The sequence below is a fragment of the Pipistrellus hanaki genome (genome assembly GCF_964339955.1).
Source record: "Pipistrellus hanaki genome assembly, chromosome: 4".
NCBI classification, from domain to species: Eukaryota; Metazoa; Chordata; class Mammalia; order Chiroptera; family Vespertilionidae; genus Pipistrellus; species Pipistrellus hanaki.
Window position 1 is genome coordinate 72,187,266 of NC_140506.1, and position 17,612 is coordinate 72,204,877.

General features: G+C 54.1%; 2 protein-coding genes across 2 annotated transcripts; one reads left to right on the forward strand and one right to left on the reverse strand.

The window, feature by feature from the left end:
- Positions 1-342: 342 nt before the first annotated feature.
- On the reverse strand, positions 343-10,608 carry ALKBH4 (alkB homolog 4, lysine demethylase). The gene is made up of 3 exons (XM_084881578.1): positions 10,443-10,608; positions 4,750-4,947; positions 343-1,218 (listed from the first exon to the last, which is right to left on the reverse strand). Exons 1-3 carry the CDS (start codon positions 10,563-10,565, stop codon positions 634-636), a joined length of 906 nt encoding a protein of 301 aa, XP_084737704.1. The 5' UTR covers positions 10,566-10,608; the 3' UTR covers positions 343-633.
- A 66-nt stretch (positions 10,609-10,674) lies between these two features.
- LRWD1 (leucine rich repeats and WD repeat domain containing 1) lies at positions 10,675-17,277 on the forward strand. The gene is made up of 15 exons (XM_084881544.1): positions 10,675-10,886; positions 11,334-11,568; positions 11,666-11,782; positions 12,245-12,385; positions 12,628-12,732; positions 12,984-13,106; positions 13,187-13,301; positions 13,521-13,630; positions 13,810-14,017; positions 14,461-14,533; positions 14,631-14,771; positions 16,293-16,384; positions 16,563-16,721; positions 16,803-16,915; positions 17,010-17,277. The coding sequence occupies exons 1-15, from the start codon at positions 10,807-10,809 to the stop codon at positions 17,148-17,150; spliced, it is 1,953 nt and encodes a 650-aa protein (XP_084737670.1). The 5' UTR covers positions 10,675-10,806; the 3' UTR covers positions 17,151-17,277.
- The last annotated feature ends 335 nt before the right edge of the window (positions 17,278-17,612 follow it).

Here is a 17,612-nt window from a genome sequence, read left to right on the forward strand (position 1 = left end):
GGGCTGAGGAAAACCTGGGAGCTTCCTTACAAGTGCCACCAGGCCGAGGGAGGGCTCTGCATTATTGCTGTCCAGCTGGACACCAGCCCACCTCTGTATTTAGGTAGCTGTTCCTGCTTTCCTATGTGTGGGCTAAATCTCTCAGATTTCCCTGTCCTTGCTGCATCCTGCACCCCAAGTCTGGGTCAAGCAAACCATCACCAGCTCTGAAATCTGAATGTCAGTAGACATTCGGTTAATAGCCTCAGACCTTCTACCAATTCCACTCTGTGATCTGGCATGCCACCCAAACGAGGGACTGCAGGGAGGAGCACCAGGAAACCTCGCTGAGACAAATGGATAAAGGAGAAAATGGTTTTAAGTGATTCCAAAGTTTTTAAAACTCAAATGACGCCTCTTCCCTCAAACTGTGACAAATGAACCCAAACAAGTGGCCACAGTGCAGCTCAAAGGGGACTGACCTGAGACACGTCCCCATCAAAACCAGTTCCCGGCAGGGCTTGCGCTGCCATGCGTCAGGGTGTCCGCAGTCTTCTCTGAAAACCTAATGAGCTGGGAAGGAAGACCCTTGTGCTGGGCTCCCCTTCAGTCCTGGGCCAGGCCCAGTGCCAGCTCCTGTCCCCAGGAGGCGGCTCACATGGGTCTCCCCTGAAAGGAGAGAGAGATGTGCAGGAGCTCCCGCCCAAGTTCTTGCTGCCTCCCACCAGGACGGAATTCGGCCGACAGCTCCCGGAAGGTGGCACACACGCGGCGGGCCTCGATGTGTCTGCGGTGGATGGCATGCTTCCACTGGTGCCGTGCGGCTCCGCTGAGCACAAGCAGAGAGCGGCGGGGCAAGGGGACGGCCACCTCCACCTCCTGGCACAGGACGGACCTACTAGGGGCCATCACACCTTCCAAAGCCTCCGGGAAGCCGGAGGGGGCCAGGCAGAGCAGCAGGCTGCCGGGCGCCTCCCGGGACATGGACAGCACGGTGGGGGACAGGAGGTTGAGGCTCACTAGCCGCTCCCCCCACAGCCAGGTGTCATCCAAATGGGGATCGATGGCTGAGCCCCGCTCGGGGCAGTAGTCCAGGTTGCACTGCTCCACGGGCCGGAAGTCCTCCAGGATGGGGTAGAGGCCCATTCTCCGCACTATCTCCCGGCTGAAGCTGGGGAGGCCTTGGAAGCCAGCGGTCTTGAGCTTTTGTTTCCGAAAATTGACTTTGGGACCATAGTCCTAAAGTATGAGGACAAAAAGGAAGTAGAGAAATGTCTGAGTTTACAGAAATGTTATCACACACTAGGTCTAAAGAATTCAATCACAGTGGCCAAGAAAAGAAAAATTTCTGACTTCGTGGGTCTGACATCCCAGTAGGAAGAGGCCAACACCACAAAGATATACATGAACTGGAAACATCAGGTGGCTGTAAATGCTAAGGGAACTAATAATGCAGAGAAGGGGGATACGAAGTGTTAGGGATGTCTTAGCCCAGATACCCGAGAAAGCAGAACCAGGACAAAAGGCCCCTGTGCAGGTAGTGCGTCCAGGATGTGATACCGAGAAGTTGAGACTTGGGAGGAATGAGCAGAGGGGAGGGATGGCTAATCAAGACAGCATTATTAAGGTGGGAACACCGGTGTTCAGAACCACAGGAAGAACAATGATCATGTGACATGGCAGTTCTACCTGGTCCACACAGAACCTAGCACAGCAGCACTATTCACACTGGCCAAAAGTAGAAACAACCCAAGTGTTTACCAGCAGATGAATGGACAGACTGATGGGAGTATATCCATACAATGGAAGAGTTTAGTCATAAGAAGCAGTAAAGCATGGGTATACGCTGCAAAACGATGAACCCTAAAAACATTAAGCTAAGTGAAGACTCCAGACACTAAAGGTCACATATTGTATAATCCCATTTACTAGTACATGAAATGTCCAGAATAGCTAAACCCACAGAGACAGAGAAAGTAGATTAGTGGTTGCCAGGGGACAGGGGAATGGGAGGGACTGCTAATGAGTATGGGTTTCCTTTGGGGAGATAAAAATATTCCAGAGCTAGTTAGTGGTAATGATTACACTACCTTGCCATTGTGACTATACTAAAAACAGATCCACTGAATTGTACATTTTAGTTTTTATGTGTTTTTATTGATTTCAGAGAGGAAAGGATAAGGAGAGAGAGAGAAACAGAAACATCAATGATGAGAATCATTGATCAGCTGCCTCCTGCACACCCCAACAGGATTGAGCCCACAACCCAGCCATATGCCCTTGACCAGAATTGAACTCAGTAACCTTCAGTCCACAGGCCGACACTCTATCCACTGATCCAATCTGGCTAGAGCAGAACTGTACATTTTAAATGGGTGAATTTTATGGTATGTGGCTTCTATAAAAAAAAAAAAAAAAAGAAAAAAGAATACGCCTCAGACTTCTGCTTGAGTATGAAAGAGGGGGACGTTTATTTGCTGACTCCTGCCCTCCTTGGTCCCCCTCCAGTGGAGGGTGGCTCCACCTGGTGGAACTGCTCCTTCCAGGCTGGCATGCCTCAGAGTGCGGGTGAGCGGCTCCGGTAGGGCATCGCCAGGAGCAGCAGGCAGAGAGCCTGGCACGGGAGTGCAGCGGCAGGGCTGGAGGGGATGGAGCCTCGGAGGAAGCTGGAGCGACTGCTATGCCTGACACCCCAGAGCAGCAGTGAAAACAAAGGGGCTGACTAACTTCCAGAGCATTGTGAGGACTTCTGTGTGAGATGGGAGGCCCAGAGGGTTTGTATCAAGGTGGTGGCAGGATCTGATGAGGCGTTACTGGAGTTACTTTCCTCTCTGTTGAAAACTGACTGAAGAGGGGTCAGGGCTGCCCCAGGAACCCTCTGAAGAAATCCTGGGAAGGGAAGGGGGCTGGGATGCCTGGGTTGGCAGTGGTGGGGAGGGTGTTCTCAGATTCAGATAGGCTTTGAAGGAAGAATGAACTGACAGGAATTAATGAGAAAGAGAAACCTGGAGACCCACGGTTCCAGCCTGCACAGTGGAAGATGGAATGTGCCATGACGGGGACACTGCAGGGGGCCGTGTGTGGGCAAACAGCCAAAGCTCAGGTTAGGGTCTGACAAACAGAAGCCTGGGCTGGAGATATGAACGTGGAGTCCAAAACACAGCGGCGGTGTGTAGGGCCATGACTCACTAAGATCAGCAAGGGGATGTCGGGAGCAGGAAGAAAAGAGGCCCAAGGACTGAGCCCTGAGAACCAGTTGCTGGGTTCAGAGCATGGAGGTGAGGGATGGAAGCAGTTTTTGAGTGGGTTAAGCAGGAATGGGAGGAGAGGAATCAAAAAACAGTGAGAACCAATGGATACAAAACTCTGGGAAGGGTGGGTATGTATGGGGGGGGGGGGCGCAATGGTAAAATATGTACACAGATAATAATTTAATTTTTAAAAAAACACACAAAACAGTGAGAACAACAAATCTGTTGCAGAGAAGTGGAGCTTACTGGGAGCTGGGGGGAGCCAGTTGAGGCAAACTTCGTCTTGGGGAGAGAGGGGAGCAATGCTGAACAAGGACTTCGAGGAGGAGGGACCCGCACACAGCTGGAGGGGCCTTGGGGAAGCCCTGGGCACCGGAGAGAGAGAACCGCACCACGCTGGCAGGCGGGTGTGCAGACATTCTGTTTTCTCGGAGAGGCAAAGCCATCAATGGGAGGGAAAGAGGTTTGGAAGGACAGCAGCAAAGTGATGACCTGCGGGAGGTACGTATGACTGCAGGAGCAGGAAGGCCAGAGCCGGGGAGACCTGACAGCAGGCTGCACATGGGTGTGAGGGAGAAGGAAGCTGGACTTGACTAGGGCTGTAGATGAGCAGAAAGAGTATGATGAAGCAAATACAAAAAGTCGAGGGGCACCCAAGGAAGTAGACATCCTCCAAAAATAAGACCTAGTGCATGGAAAGATAAGACATCCCCTGAAAATAAGACCTAGCGCAACTTTGGGAGAAAAAATTAATATAAGACACTGTCTTATTTTTGGGGAAACAGGGTATAACTGGCTGTAGTACAGAGTAAGGAGAGATGATGGGAGGGGAAAAGTGAAAAGGTGGTTGGACGCCTGGCTGATGTGGTTCAGTGGTTGAAATCAACCTGTGAAAAGGAGATCATGGTTCAATTCCTGGTCAGGGCACATGCCCAGATTGGGGGCTTGATCCCCAGTAGGTGAGCAGAAGGCAGCAATCGATGATTCTCTCATCATTGATGTTTCTCTCTCTCCCTCTCCCTTCCTCCCTGAAATCAATAAAAATATGTTTTAAAAAACAAAACAAACAGGTGGCCGGCTGGATGGTTCACAGGTTCTGGTGGGGGCAAGGATTACTGGAGATGAGGAATAGGAGTGACCTAGACAGAGAGTGGGCCTGAGGAAGAGGGGGCTGAGATCCCAAAGAGGAGGTCTGGGACCTGGAGGCCCAAAAATACATGAACTGGCGGGAAGAGAACTTAGAGACAGGAAAGCACTGGCACCTTTCAAGGAACCCTCCCTGACAGCAGTGACCAGCACGAGGCCAGCTGGCTGAGAGCAGAAAGAGCGGGGGTCCATCTTCCTTATAGTCCTGGCTCACGGCATTCTCCTGGGAAGGCAGGCAGGCCAAGTAAGCTGGGCATATACCTGGTATGGCTTACAAGGAGGGCACTGAGCAGGAGGATAGTCAAAGGGCCCAGCAAAGTGGCTGTCCTCTCTGACAGGCCGACCCTCCTTCCTAGCTCTGGGGCCAACCTACCTGCTTCCTCCGTCCGGACTGTGAGAGTTTCCAAGGCTCACGGTCCATCAGCCGCACCATCTCAGCTTCTTCTTCTCGGGTCACGAAGTCCTCTATTAGTGTCACGCCAGGGAAGGGGAAGGCCCAGCCTTCAAAGTCAGACTCCTCAGCCCCTACAGCCCAGCCAGTTTCCGAATAGTAAACGAAACGATGTGTTTTCTACAAAAGAAAGACAGGGTCTTGGAGCCACAGGAGCTGTGCCCTCCCAAAGGGCCTCTGGGGAGCAGCCCCTGCCCAGTGAGTCATCCTCCCCTGAAGCCACTTTGGAAGGCAGCTAGAGTCTAGAGGGAGGCCAAACTCCTGCCTCGGGGTGCCTCCTGGGGAAGACCCTCTCTCTTTCCTCATCCATAAAAGGAAAGAGAATCTGCATAACCATTTTGTTGTTGTTATTGTTCTCCATTTTATAGATGAGGTAACCAAGGTTCAGCAAAGCCAAGGAACTAGCCAGAGGCTGGGATCAGCCTGTGAGTCCAGTTTCTGGGTCATTGTAGGGTATCTTCTGCCCTCAGCCTTGTGGAGAATTAAAGGAGAAGATGGTGTGAAAAGACCAGGAGTTTGAAATATGCTATCCCTAACGCTGGGGTCCTGGGGCTGTCCAGGGGTGAGCAGCACATGCTGGAAGTCCAGAGGGGAGAAGCCCTCTACAGTCCAGGTGGGGATGTCTTTGGGCTCTGCCCTCTTTTGTGGCCGCCAGAGGCACTGCCAGAATTTCCCTTCAAAAAAGAACAGAACTTGCCAGCCATCGAGAGGACAGCTGGGCTGACAATCTCCTGCGGTAGTACCTCCGGGACCTGCCTCGGTTTTGAGCGAAGGCCATCTTCATGCTGTGCAGCTTCCAGCCAGTGACCCAGCACGGACCCGGCCATTTCTGCCCAACATGGGCTTCCTCTAATGGACAGTCTTTGCTCTGGAGCTCCCGGCAGGGTTGACTGTGCCACGCCAGCACAGCCAAGGGTTCGGTGAGCCTGAGGGCCGGCGAAGGATGAGGAAAAGACAGACCAAAAGAATAAGCTGGGTCTAGGTGGGTCTTCCTGTGCCTGGCTGAGGCCACAGAATAGATCCAGACTGCAAGCTGAGCCTTTATTTTATAGTCAGAGGTAAACAAGATAGTGGTCACCATAGTTACAATGTTGTTTCACCTTGTTTTGGCAGCACTTGCTGCATCTCCCACAGCCCATTAGCTAACCAGGTAGGATCTAGAGTGTATAAGGTCAAACTTAATTATGCTAAGAGGTCTGTTCCCTCTAAACTGGGACTTGTTTGCGGCTTTGTCAGCAGGTCAGTCCGAGAGTTAATCCTATAACGGATCCCTACAGTTGACCATGATTTTATCAGATTTACATGGCAGTCTGAGGTCCTCCCTAACCAATCAATTCTGCCTCCTCCCCTTTTATGTTCCATAGGCATTGCTACCACACCGTCTTGAACCACCATGTCCTCTGTCTCTGGTGCCTCATATGGGACATGTTAAAAGTGGAAGCCATCAGCAGAAACCGGTGTGGCTCAGTGGATAGAGCGTCGGCCTGCGGACTGAAGGGTCTCGAGTTCGATTCCGGTCAAGGGCATGTACTTTGGTTGCGGGCACATCCCCAGTCGGGGGTGTGCAGGAGGCAGCTGATCAATGATTCTCTCACATCAATGTCTCTAATTCTCTATCCCTCTCTCTTCCTCTCTGTAAAAAATCAATAAAATATATTTTAAAAGTGGAAGCCATCAGCAGAAACCGGTTTGGCTCAGTGGATAGAGTGTCGGCCTGTGGACTGGAGGGTTCCGGGTTCGATTCCGGTCGGGGGCACATCCCCAGAGGGGGGTGTGCAGGAGGCAGCTGATTGATGTTTCTCTCTCATCGATGTTTCTAACTCTCTGTCCCTCTCTCTTCTTCTCTGTGAAAAATCAATAAAATATATATAAAAAAAAAAAAAAAAAAAAAAAAAAGCCGGGACCGGTTTGGCTCAGAGGATAGAGCGTCGGCCTGCGGACTGAAAGGTCCCGGGATCGATTCCGGGCAGGGGCATGTACCTTGGCTGCGGGCACATCCCCAGTGGGGAGTGTGCAGGAGGCGGCTGATCGATGATTCTCTCTCATTGATGTTTCTAACTCTCTATCCCTCTCTCTTCCTCTCTGTGAAAAATCAAGAAAATATATTAAAAAAAAAAAAAAAAAAAAAAAAAGTGGGAGCCATCCTAGACATCTTGCTCATCCCCCAGTCATCATGTTGGGAAGATGTTACCCCCAGAGTGTCAGTCCCAGACATAGTTCAGACCTTTGGTGCTATCTAAAAAAAGTTTTGTGGTAATCTTATCTAATAAAAGAGTAATATGCAAATTGGCCATACCTTTGCTACACCCACCAGCCATGCCCATCAGCCAATCAGAGCAAGTATGCAAATTAACCCTAACCAAGATGGCTGCGGCCACAGAGAGCAGGAGGGAGGCTTGGGTTTCCCCAGTGATGGAGGAAGCCAAGCTTTCCGCCTGCCCTAGCTGGCGTAGGCCTCCACTCAAGTCTACAAAGTTTCAGTTATAGAAGGTAAACAAATCCAAACCGAAATGGTGGCAGCCATGGAGCAAGCAGAAGGCTTGGCTCCACTTCAGGCTACAAAGTTTCAATTGTAGATGTAAATAAATTCCAGATACCAGGGCCTCCACTTGGATCGCCAGGGGGCATGGCTGGCCTGCAAACCACCACAGGCCCCTAGCCCAGGCTGCCCATGCCCCAAGGGAACCCCCACCCTGATCCGGGACACCCTTCAGGGCAAACCAGCTGGCCCCCACCCATGCACCAGGCCTCTATCCTATCTAATAAAAGAGTAATATGCAGATTGACCATCACTCCAACACAAGATCAAGATAGCTGCCCCCATGTGGTCAAAGATCCTGTCCCCATGTGGACACAGGATGGCCACCACAAGATGACCAGCAGGGGAGAGCAGTTGGGAGGGACCAGGCCTGCAAGGGAGGGCAGTTGTAGGTTATCAGGCAAGCAAGGGAGGGCAATTGGGAGACACCAGGCCTGCAAAGGAGGGCAGTTAGGAGTGACTAGGCCTGCAGGGGAGAGCACTTAGGGGTGACTAAGCATGCAGGGGAGGGCAGTTAGGGGCAAACAAGCTGGCAGGGGAGCAGTTAGACATCAATCAGGCTGGCATGGGAGTGGTTAGGGGGTGATCAGGCTGGCAGGCAGAAGTTGGGAGCCAGCAGTCCTCAATTATGAGAAGGATGGGGCCTAAACGGGTAGTTGGACATCCCTCAAGGGGTCCCAGGTTGGAGAGGGTGCAGGGTGGGCTGAGGGACACCCCCCCTTGCATGAATTTTGTGCACCGGGTCTCTAGTATATAAATAACATAAAATTTACTATCTTTAATAATTTTTTCAATTATTAAAGATAGTAAATTTAAGTGTACAATTAATTTTAATTGTAATTGTAAGTGTACAATTCAGTGTGTTAAGTACATTCACTGTCATGCGATCAATCTCCAGAACTTTTTCACCTTGCAAAACTAAAATCACGTAACAGCTGAAACCGGTTTGGCTCAATGGATAGAGCGTTAGTCTGCAGACTGAAAGGTCCCAGGTTCGATTCTGGTCAAGGGCATGTATCTTGATTGCGGGCATATCCCCAGTAGGGGGTGTGCAAGAGGCAGCTGATCGATGACACTCTCTCATCAATGTTTCTAACTCTCTGTCTCTCTCCCTTCCTCTCTGTAAAAACTCAATAAAATGTATTTTAAAAAATAAATAAATAGCCGGGACCGGTTTGGCTCAGTGGATAGAGCGTCGGCCTGCGGACTGAAAGGTCCCGGGTTCGATTCTGGTCAGGGGCATGTACCTTGGTTGCGGGCACATCCCCATTAGGGGGTGTGCAAGAGGCAGCTGATGGATGATTCTCTCTCATCGACGTTTCTAACTCTCTATCCCTCTCTCTTCCTCTCTGTGAAAAATCAATAAAATATATTTAAAATAAATAAATAAATAAATAAATAAATAAATAAAATCATGTAAACATTAAACAGCTCCCCTTTTTCCTTTCCCCAGTCCTTGGCTACCACCATTTTAGTTTCTGTCTATGATTTTGACTACTCTAACTAATGTACTAAGTGGAATCATACGGCATTTGTCCTTTTGTGACTGACTTATTTCACTTAGCATAATGTTTTCACGGTTCATCCATATTGTAACATATATCAGCATCCTTTTTAAAGCTGAATAACATTCTATTGTATGTGTGTATTCTTTTTTGTTTATCCATTTATCCAGCAATGACACCAGTTGCTTCCACCACGGGCGTCCAAATATTTCTTCGATACCCTGCTTTCAACTCTTGTGGGTATATCCCCAAAATTGTTGGGTCATATGGTAATTCAACTTTTAATTTTCTGAGAAACCTTCATACTGTTCTCTACAAGATCTTTCACATTTTTACCAGGGACGCTGCAGTTGCTTCACTGGCTTCCCAGCCTCAATACCTTCCTATGAGGTCCCAGCGAGAGAAATTAGCTTGAAATGCAGGCAGACGGGGCAGGGGTCCAATGGAAAACAAAGGCAGGTAAAACATTGGCAGGGGCAGGCACGGCAGTTTGAGCAAGCCTAACCACAGGAACCAACCACGCTGAAATAACAGAATATTTCTGGACACAGAGGGGAAGCATGGGAAACCAAGGGAGGGCCTGCAGCAACAAGGTGTACTGTCACATAGAAACAGGGAAAGTTCAGGTCCGTTGCTGGGCAAGAACAATGAGGGAATCAATCAGGTGAGGACATGGGTAGTGATAGAGCAGGCTTGTAGCAAATATATACCCTGGACTACAAGGCTCTGGGGGCAGCCCATTATTGTCCCTACCCACGCCCCAAACCCCTCCGTGCAGGGAGTCTGAATCTGCTTGTAATAAATTTTCCACACTTCTGCTTAAATCTTCTGGCCCCTGGAACTCATTCTTCTGTGTGGGGAGACAGGACCCCAGGAAAAAACCCTCAGCTCACCCTTGTGGTCATCGCCAGGATTGTTCTACAATTCACATGTAACTTCCTTTAAAACCCTTCAGGGCTCTCCAAGGCGCCCAGGACAAGTCCAGCCTGGCCAGCGGCCACACACAGGGCGCTCTGTGGTCAGGCCCCTCGGACCTCACCTTCCCCACCTGAAGCATCACCCACCTTCTAAGCACACGCCTCTGCCCCAGGCCCATAGTCAATCAAGCAGTTTCCCCAGGTGGAAAGCCCTATCAACCAACTTAAATACCTCCAGGCCCAGTTCAAAAGCTGAGTCCTTTTTCGTTAATTAACTGGAATTAATTTCCTCCTTGCTCATTTCCATCCAAGGCCTTATGGACACTTTTGCCCTGGTTTTCGGCAACCTCTACTCTTTCCATATCGTTTCCCCGCGGGCCCGTGAAACTCCCAGGCCCCGAAGAGAGGGGTGGGGTGGGGAAGGGGTAGGGGTTTGCGGTCAGACTCCCGCCAGGTCCCAGAGGTGAGCTGTGGTCGGACTGCACCCACGTCCCAATCCCTTCCCCGCTCCTCAAAGCCTGCGTCTCCTCGCCCCAACATCCCACTGCGAGGACCCCTAACAAGGTTTGATCCAGGACGGTCAGTCGGGGCCTCAGTTTCCCCCTATGAAGGATAAAGTAAAGTTGTAGGCGCCTCCTCTCCCAGCCTTTTTACCTGTGGGGAGTGCTGCCAGGGTGGGTCCCCTCCCCGCTGCCGCTCGCAGATTAGACAGGTCCGGATACCCTTACAGCCGCATTCCCGAAGTACCTCGGGGGCCGCCACCACCGCAGCCGCCATTGTAGCGTCCCGGCGGCCAGGGCGCAGGCGCGGGGTTGCAGGGGCCGCTGGGACTTGTAGTCCATACTCGGGGCACGAGGCCCGCGGAGCCGCTTCCTTCCGGTCATCTCCGGTGAGGGGCTCGCGCGGCGCCACCTCCTGGGCTCCTCAGCTGCGGGCGCCAGCAGCCGCCTCCGGAATCGCGGGCTCCGCTGAACGCAGCCGCCGCCGATACTGCCAGCGCCGACCGCGCCTCCTCGCCATGGGCCCCCTCAACCCGCGCCTCCTGATGGACCGGGGGCAACCCAAGAGCCGCCGACTGGGGAGGATCCGGAGCCTGGAGTAAGAGGCGGGCCGGGGGCGCCGGGGGGTTCGGAAGCGAGGCCCGGACCCTTACGGGCCCCGTTATCACCATGTCGGTTGGGCGGGGGCCAGCTGCCATCCTCTCGTGAGGAGATGGGCCGGGGGGGCCCGAGGGGGCCTCACCCCTGAAGAGGGTCCGGGTCGCTAAGAACAGTCTTGCAGAAAGGGAATTGAGAACCTGTTGAGATAATTACAGAGGGCCTGGGGAACAGAGAGGAGTCCCCTACAGAGGCTCAGGAAAAGCATCCTGGAGGGGGCCAGCTGCCCCAAGTTTTAAAATAGTTAAAAGATTTTAAAAAATAGGTTGTTGGAGGGAGGCTGTGTGTACACAACAAATGCCAGGTGACAGAGCCTTCAGAGGCTGCCGTAGGTGCGGGGCTGGAGGCTTGCCTGCCCTGAGCACACACCGTCTGCTCTCCACCCCAGCCTGTCAGGACTGGAGCTGCACTCAGAGCACTTGGACCCCAAGCTCCTGAGCCGCCTGAAGCAGCTGCAGGAGCTGGACCTCTCCAACAACCAACTGGAGGTGCTGCCGGACAACCTGGGCCTGTCCCACCTGCGCGTCCTCCACTGCTGCAACAACCGGCTGGGGGATGTCACTGCCTTGTGCCAGTTCCCGCAGCTTGAGGAGCTCAGCCTGGAGGGCAACCCCTTCCTGACAGTACGTGGCTTCGCCCAGAGGCCCCAAGCCTGGGCCAGCACCCTGTTGTTGGGCTTGGGCTCAGCAGCCCTCAAGCCATTCTTCCCTCATTCCCCAGGTCAACGACAACCTGAAAGTCTCCTTTCTCCTGCCCAAGCTGCGCAAGGTCAATGGCAAAGATGCTTCCTCCACTTCCTCTCAGGTGGAGAACCTGAACCGGGAGCTGACCATCAGAGTAAGGGGACTGAGAGGGGTCTCGGGGCTTGGGGGCGGTTGGCAGCCTTGAGGATCGAGCGACAGGCTTGGACATTTGTAGGACACTGAGGGGGGTTACAGGGGCCCTTAGTCCCTAGCCTGACATACTCTGAACCCGGTTGTGGTGCTTGGCCTCTTGTCCTTGGGTGGTGTCTTGCCCTCTAGGTGGGCAGGGCCCGGCGGGGGCAGGGGGGAGGGGTTGAGTAGGGGGAGGGGAAGCTGAGAGATTTCCCTAGTAACTTTCCCCTGGGCAGACCACTTTCTCCCTCTGTGGCTGTGTGTGTTGCTTAGATTGTGTAACATGTAGCTAGTAAGCCTGTGGTTTATGGAGGCTTCCAGGAGGCAGTGAGGTTGAAATACCTGAGGCCCTGAGATTGGGGGTAGAGGGGTCATGGAGGGTCCGGGGATGAGCTGGGCCTGGATCTGGTCCCTCTTGTACCAGGTGACAGCTCACTGGGAGAAGTTCATGGCCTCACTGAGCCCTGAAGTGGAGGCTGAGAAGGCCCGGGCGGACTTCGTGAGGTCTGCCGTCAGGGATGTGCACTACGGGCCCGAGTCCCTCAGCGAGTTCACTCGGTGGCGGGTATGTCCTCACCCCCTTGTACGGAGTCTGTTCTCCCAGCTCCTTGCTGGCTCCCCTGTCCTGGGCTGCCCTGGAGGCCTCTGACCATGAGGCCCTGTGGGCAGCGGGGCAGGTCAGGAAAGGCACCGTTCTCGGCTAGAAAGGCCCTTTCCCAGCTCAGGAGGCACAGGCTCCCTCTGACGGGGTGTCTGAGGAAGGGCTGAGGGGCTGAGCCCAGCTTCTCGATGCCCTGGCTCCACCAGGTGCGGATGATCTCTGAGGAGCTGGTGGCCTCTGGTGGGACCCAGGTCCATGAGGCAAACATCCCAGAGAAGTCCCCAGAAGCCACAGCTGTCCAGGAGCCCAGGGTGAGTTTGGTTCTTTGTGGCTCCCCGGGCTATGAGGGCCTGCCGTGGCCTTCCTTCCCAGGGAGGCTCCAGGGAAGCAGGGAGTTCTGGACATGAGCCAGGAGACAGCCTCCAATGCCCCAGCTAATTCCCTCTGACCCTGGGCCACTCCTTATCTCCTACACCCATGGGAGGGTGCGGCCCAGCCTGTGACAGAAAGAAAGACCTGGGTAGATGGTCACCAGGCCCTGAGCCACCCTTCCCCCACACAGGCCAGGCCAGGGGCCTGCAAACGGCCAGGTGATGCCCCACTCAACCTTTCTCCCTACAAGCGGGTGTGCACCTCCCCATCGGCCCAGGTGGAGGGCCGCCCCACGGGCTCCGATGGCAGCCAGGTAAGTTAGAGCAAGGTGGCAGGGAGAGTGTGGCTGGGAGCAAGGATTGGGGCAGCTATAACCCCCTTCTGCCCCCACAGCCTGCCCTGAAGCTGGAGCCCCTGCACTTCCTGCAGTGCCACAGCAAGAACAACAGCCCCCAGGACCTGAAAACCCAGCTCTGGGCCTGCGCCTTCGAGCCGGCCTGCGAGGAGGGTACATCCTTGGTGGGCAGGCAGGGCAAGGGCCACAGGGTACAAGCAAAACAAGCTTTCTGGGTGGGGCTGTGAGAATGCCACCCGGAGTGGGGCTGCCTGGGCCATGGGGGAATTAGGATAGACAGAGAGCTTCAAAAATGCCAAGGCCAGGAGGAGGGAACTGCAGGGGATAACTTCACAGATGTTTTTGCTAGGCTGACCTGACCCCTCAAAACAGGGCATTCAGGGTCCACATCCCAGTCTGTGGCCACGTGTGGCGGAGAAGCTGTGTGTGTGATAGACTGTCAGACGGGCATCGTTCTACACAAGTACAAGGCACCTGGCGAGGTGAGTGCCAGGGCCCTGCTCCTGCAGGGCAGCGGGCAGAGCCCTGGGAGCAGAAGTGCCACCTATTCACCAGGTGACTTTTTCTTTGATGCTGGGCCTGTTCCCCAGATTTGATCCTGCATGCATGTGCACACATGTAGCTCTGCCCCTTGGTGACTGCTCCACTCCCCCACCCCCAGGAGTTCTTCTCCGTGGCCTGGACAGCCCTGACGGTGGTCACACAGGCAGGCCACAAGAAGCGCTGGAACGTGCTGGCGGCTGCAGGCCTCCGGGGCCAGGTCCGGCTGCTGCATGTGCGAGCTGGCTTCTGCTGTGGCGTCATCCGGGCCCATAAGAAGGCCATCGCCACCCTCTGCTTCAGCCCCACCCACGAGACCCACCTCTTCAGTAAGACCCCCCCATACCTCCAGGGCCCCCCCATCACCCCTGCCCTGCAGCCCAGTGCCTCAGTGCTCCCTGTGGCTGGCAGTCCCATTCCAGGCTGCCAAGGTTGGCTCCAATCATGATAGAAGCAATGTGGCTTTGTGGACAACTGAGTGGGCTTCAGGTCCTGGCTTTTCCCCCAACCTGTTCAGTGGCCTTCAAGCTTTCTGACAACCGGGCCACTCCGACCTGGGCTCAGTTGTGGTGAGAGTAATGTGTGAGCAGAGGCCTACAAAAGATGGCCGCCTGGTGTGGCCCACGTTAGGTAGAGTAAGACAGGGTTGTAGGCCGTGGCCCGCCCTCCCAGCTTCAGAGGGGCAGGCCTTGGAACCATACTCAGCCTTGGAAGCAGCCAGCAGGAGGAAGCTGGGCCTCCTCAGAGCCACCTCTCCCTGTCCCCTCCTCAGCGGCCTCCTACGACAAGCGGATCATCCTCTGGGACATTGGGGTTCCCAATGAAGATTACACATTCCAGGCCAGGTGATGACTGGGCAGAGCTGGTGTGAGGAGGGCTGGCTGCCAGGCTGGTGGACATCTGGACCAGTGGCCTGATGCTTTCCCTCTCGCCCACCGGCAGCCAGCTGCTCACACTGGATACCACCTCCATACCCCTGCGCCTCTGCCCCGTTGCCTCCTGCCCAGATGCCTATCTGCTGGCTGGCTGTGAGGGTGGCTGCTGCTGCTGGGACGTGCGACTGGACCAGCCTCAAAAGAGAAGGTGAGCTGGATGGGGTGCCTTGAAAGCCAAGCCTCAGAGCTGGGGCAGCTGTCAGTTCAGATGTCTGGCCCCAGGCACATCTGCCAGAGGCGATACCCAAACCATGCATGCTCCCCTGGGCAGCCAGAGGCTGTCTTCACAGAGCTGGCCTGTCCCCACCTTCTGCTGGTTTCCATGAGCAGCCACTTCACTTGAGTAAAGGTCCTTGTGACTCTTTCCTTCCCTGGTGTTTGGCTATGGGACTTGGTTGGGTTAGTTCCCTTTCTGAGCTGGGATCACTTCACCTGCAGCCTCACTGCCACCCGTCCTGCCACTTCCCAGCAATGTGACCTTCCTGCCCTAGCATAATTTGCTCGTCTGTAAAGTTGGGACAATAACTTGCATCCAAGGTTATTGGGAGGACAAGGGAGACGGTGTCTGGGCAGAGATGAGGCCCTAGAAAGAAGGGCCAGGTTGAGGCTTGTGGCTCATCCGTGCCAACTGAAAGGCCCCAGACAGTGCTCAGCATGGAGTCCCAGCCCTCTTGGGGCCCATAAGCCTACTAGGAGATGCATTAAACAAAGGTGGCAAATTAAAAGCCTATGAAGTATGATGTCAACTATGAAGGAAAGAGAATCAGGTGCTTTGAGAGGGGAATAGGAAGGCCAAGGGGACTCTGAAGAGGTGACCAGTGGCAGATGGGTAAGTTTTCAGACTCATCCTCTCCACATGAGCCCTATGACTCAGATGGGAAGGAGGAGGGGAAGTGCCTACACAAGAGGAATAATGTAAAGGGCCAGTTGTAGGGAGAGCTGGTTCAGTAGGGAGGCCTGGTCACAGTAAAACCAGAGGAAATGGTGCGAGATAAGGTGGCACAGTTGCTGGGCCAGGCTACACTGGGTTTGTTGGCCATAAGATTTTGAATTTAATTTTAAGTGCAATGAATAGCCTGGAAAGAATTTTAGGATTAGGCGGCAGGCGTGAAGTAGGGGAAGCCTCAGTAGACTGAGGCAGTTGTTTAGCCAGTGTGGGTGGTGGCCCTGTGCCACATCTGGGAGTGAAGCCCCAGGCCAGCCTCTTCACTCCTCCCCTGTCCATTCACATCTGCCTGGCCTTAGTACATGCCTGCCTTTCTTGCTTCCAGGTGTCCTCTCCAGGAGCCTGCATCTGCTGGGTGGCCTTTCTAGGCAATGTGACCCTACACACTCTCAGCTTAGAAACATTCAGCCACTCCCCATCCTCTGGGTCACGGCAAACCCCTCCCCAGTCTCTCCCTTCCCAGAGGCACTGCCTCTCTCCAGAACTCTCCCTGACTGTACCCACCTCCTGGAAGAACCAGGCCCTCATGTCACCTGTGACTCAGTAGACTCACTTCCAGGGTGAAGCTTAACCTCTCCAGGACTCAGAACAGATAGTCCTGGTTGCATCTTCTGACCTCCACGCTGGGCAGGGTCCAGAGTAGGGGCCAATGGATGGTTCTCAGTGAATGCATGAGAAATTGTATATGCAAGGAAATTACCAGCATCTCCTCTGGTCCCACAGGGTGTGTGAAGTGGAGTTCATCTTCTCTGAGGGCTCCCAGGCATCTGGCCAGAGAGTGGACGGGCTGGCGTTTGTGAACGAAGATGTCGTGGGTGAGAGCCCTGCTTGGGAGTCTGGCCTCCTGGGACCCAGCTAGGCCTGATAAGGCCTTCATGGGTTGCTTCTCCCTGGGTTGGAGTTTGGTTCTGAGAACTTCTGAGGGGTCCCCACTGTGGAACAAGAAATGCCTAGAGAGGGCGCCTAGGCAGAGTTCTCCCACATTCCTCACAGCCTCCAAGGGGAGCGGTGGCCTGGGCACCATCTGCCTGTGGAGCTGGAGCCAGACCTGGGTGAGCCGGGGCAGCCAGTCCACAGTGGCAGTGGTGGTCCTGGCTCGTCTGCAGTGGTCACCAACCGAGCTGGCCTACTTCTCCCTCAGCACCTGTCCTGGTGAGCCCACCACACACTCCACCCTGCTTCCCGCCCACGGAGCTCTGCCCCACCTTAGTTCCCATTTCTGTGTCCTGGCAGACAAGGGCATTGTGCTCTGTGGGGATGAGGAGGGCAGCGTGTGGATCTACGATGTCAGGCACCTCCTGATGCAGCAGCCTCCACTGCCGGCAGCCCCGCAGGCCCCCACACAGGTATGCAGCTTTCTCCTCTCTCTCCCTGCTGGGATGGTGCGGCCTGCGGGCTGGCATCTAGGAGGAACCCAGCCCCTCTCTCTCCCCCTACCAGATCCTTAAGTGGCCCCAACCCCGGGCCCTCGGCCAGACAGTGACCAGGACCATGGTGAACACAGTGGTGGCCAACCCCACCTTTACCTACCTCACCGCTCTGACAGACTCCAACATTGTAGCCATCTGGGAGAGATCCTAGCTTCCAGCAGGAGCTCCTGCCTCTATTGCAAAGTATCAGGGATACAACTTAACTTATTTGAATTTTGGGGCTAAATGGGACGGAGATCTTCTATTAATATTTTTATTATATTAAACTCTATTGTTTAAGAGAAGCCTGGGAGAACTGTTTGTGGGACCCTTCTGGTGTTGCTACTTTGAGTAAGACAGGCTGACCTGGCAGCTGGGGCTTTTACAGTAGAGACTTACAGAAGTACATGGGTTTGAGCAGTTTCCTTCTACTCAAGACTGCCTCCCTACAGCACCCCAGGTTCCCAGGCGGCTCAGAATGCATTTGTTCCTGCCACCCTCAGACAGAAATATGGATCTCTGGGCCAATCCACTCTGCAGTGTGGCCTGAGTAGCCTTGAGACAGGTCATCTACCTCCACTGAGTCTGACAATCTATTTGCTGTTAAGTCACCTCTGCTTCAGCTCACACCGCG

Coding starts and splice junctions, on each gene's coding strand:
- ALKBH4 (XM_084881578.1), bottom strand. CDS start 10,565: ATGGCGGCTGCGGTGGTGGCGGCCCCCGAGGTACTTCGGGAATGCGGC. Junction 4,948..10,442: donor CCTGGCAGCACTCCCCACAG/GTAAAAAGGCTG, acceptor TTTCTTTTGTAG/AAAACACATCGTTTCGTTTA. Junction 1,219..4,749: donor AGTCCGGACGGAGGAAGCAG/GTAGGTTGGCCC, acceptor CTCATACTTTAG/GACTATGGTCCCAAAGTCAA.
- LRWD1 (XM_084881544.1), top strand. CDS start 10,807: ATGGGCCCCCTCAACCCGCGCCTCCTGATGGACCGGGGGCAACCCAAG. Junction 12,386..12,627: donor GCGAGTTCACTCGGTGGCGG/GTATGTCCTCAC, acceptor TGGCTCCACCAG/GTGCGGATGATCTCTGAGGA. Junction 13,631..13,809: donor AGTACAAGGCACCTGGCGAG/GTGAGTGCCAGG, acceptor CCCCACCCCCAG/GAGTTCTTCTCCGTGGCCTG.